At 46.8% G+C, this 2,327-nt stretch overlaps 1 protein-coding gene across 1 annotated transcript; it reads left to right on the top strand.

Annotated features, from left to right (window-relative positions):
• The first annotated feature begins 1,009 nt into the window (after window positions 1–1,009).
• Window positions 1,010–1,968, top strand: LOC109465635 (thyroxine 5-deiodinase-like). Its single transcript, XM_019763007.1, has one exon. The coding sequence runs from the start codon at window positions 1,056–1,058 to the stop codon at window positions 1,866–1,868; it is 813 nt and encodes a 270-aa protein (XP_019618566.1). The 5' UTR covers window positions 1,010–1,055; the 3' UTR covers window positions 1,869–1,968.
• Window positions 1,969–2,327: the final 359 nt, after the last annotated feature.

Genomic DNA, 2,327 nt, shown 5'->3' with positions numbered 1-2,327 from the left:
TGCAGTTATGTACCTTGTACATATTTTTTATCTATAATCCAACATTTCATGACTAGACATGATGGCAGTCTGTCAGCACACTCAAATTATATTATTTTATGAGGCCACCAACGCAGAGGACGTATACAGGACGTATACAGGACAAGACGATAGTCATTTTTACTTGAGTTAAGTGAGGAAAGTCGTGTTAAGTGCCTTTTCTAAGGGCACAAGATTGGTGGCGTGTCAGGACTCGAACCCGGGACCTCTTGGTTCCGAGTCGACCACGCTACCGCTACGCCACACGACCCCACTCCTTGTGCAACTGTTGGGCAATGACGTTTACTGTCTCGTAATATCAATTTAAGCTACAGGCACCCATAGTGTAATGGTAGTCAAAGTATTGGAAATGTAGGTATTAGTCCCAGATCGCCCCCACTATCACCTTAGGCTATACTGACTTAATGTTATTGACGACATCCGCTGAAGACCACAATACTAATACGAGCGGGTGAATAAAAACGTCTGACCAAAAATTGCCGTTAAACCACAAGAATACAGAGTCGGTATTGCGAATTTGTGGTTGTACATATAGTACTTTTACAACAAGCCGGCACATGCTGGTTTTTGCAGCATTTATGAGACAGTACTGTACTGAGTTCTTGAGTTCCGTGGAGCTTCGGCAGTCTGGATACCATCCTCCGTAGTTACCACCGGCTCCCTATTGTCTCCTGCTACCATGGACTACGGAGGATAGTGCCTAGGCTTTAGCCTCTCGGATTGCTTTTAAAACAGGCGAAAATCAATGCGCCCGCGGATGTCATCCATAAAATTAAATCAGTGTGGCCTTACCTTACCGTATACGCCTTTTCAATACAACCTTCCACCCCCTTAATATGCAGTAGTTTCTCCTTTGTTCCAGACGCCCAATCGAACTATTTGAGGGCCCGCCCCTTCACATTGTCTTTTTTTCCTGGAGCTATATAATGTGACGCATACATGCCGAACGCCCCACAACTGACGAGACACACAGTCGCAGTCACACATGTGCTGCAGTCGGCATTCTTAGTCCTCTCATGGTCGTACGACAAACGGCCAACATGTTGTGTGATGCCGCCAGGCCTCTGAAGGTTCTAGCAGCCCCAGTCGTGTTCGTTGTACTGGGGTTTGGCTTCATTCTGCTAAAGACAGTGAGTATGATTTTAACTTGTGTGGCACCGACCAAGAAACAAGACCTTCTGTCCAAACTCCTGGATCGCAAAGAAGAAGAAAGCGAGGAAGCCACGAACCCAAAGTACGACCTGGACGAGTTTCTAACCTGGAATTCTCTGAAGGGGATGGTGTACTCCCAGATGGTCGGCATCATGAAGCGGGCACGCCAGGGCGAGCCCGCCCCGGACCCCACTCTGGTCCTCCTCGATAGCGTCACCGAGAAGAACCTGCTGAGCTTCGCGGTGGCCGACCGGCCACTTTTCGTCAACTTCGGCAGCTACACCTGACCCCCGTTCGTGCCCGACTTGGCCGTCTTTGACGAGATCGTGGCCGAGTTTGGCGGTGGCGTCGATTTTCTGTTGGTCTACATCGAGGAGGCTCATCCGACGGACGGGTGGTCCTTCCGAGCCGGTCCAGACATCTCCAGTCACCGGTCTATCACCCAGCGGTGTACCGCGGCACGGGCTATGCTTGCTAACAGAACAGTACACTACAACGTAGCCGTGGACACTATGACTAACAGTGCGAACTACCAGTACGGCGCCTTCCCGGATAGAGTCTACATCATACGTCACGGGCAAGTAGTCTACGAAGGCGGCAAGGGTCCTTTCAAGTACAGCTTACAAGAGGCGAGAACGTGGCTACAGGAAAACCTCGGACAACAGGTGACTAATTAACACTGGACATACGAACTTTACTTCAGGTTTTGTACGAAATAATACATAATTTTCCGTCGGACACTTCAACGGACTCTCGTATGAACAAAAACGATACTTTTTGAAGCATTCTTAGTTCTGATGGTGTGTCTCCGTGCGATTCAAGTATTGCTAAATGATGGAAAATGTTTAGAAGGCGTGGATACAAGGCAACAGCCACCAAGACAGAAACCTATTGTACTGTCTTTTATATGGTTTTAAACTTTTTAGACATTATTAATCCACAATATGTTGTTCAGTAATATCCATAGATTTTCTAGATCATCTTTAAATGGTAGGGACAATCGTCAAGACATCGTTTAGACATTATTAATCCACAATATGTTGTTCAGTAATATCCATAGATTTTCTAGATCATCTTTAAATGGTAGGGACAATCGTCAAAAAGTTCTCCAGTTCCAGCTTTGTTAAAATGACGAC

Source organism: Branchiostoma belcheri, unplaced genomic scaffold, assembly GCF_001625305.1.
Source record: "Branchiostoma belcheri isolate BF01 breed outbred unplaced genomic scaffold, Haploidv18h27 scaffold155, whole genome shotgun sequence".
Lineage (NCBI taxonomy): Eukaryota > Metazoa > Chordata > Leptocardii > Amphioxiformes > Branchiostomatidae > Branchiostoma > Branchiostoma belcheri.
The sequence above is the reverse complement of the archived record's forward strand: the minus strand, read 5'-3'. Positions and strand labels throughout refer to the sequence as shown.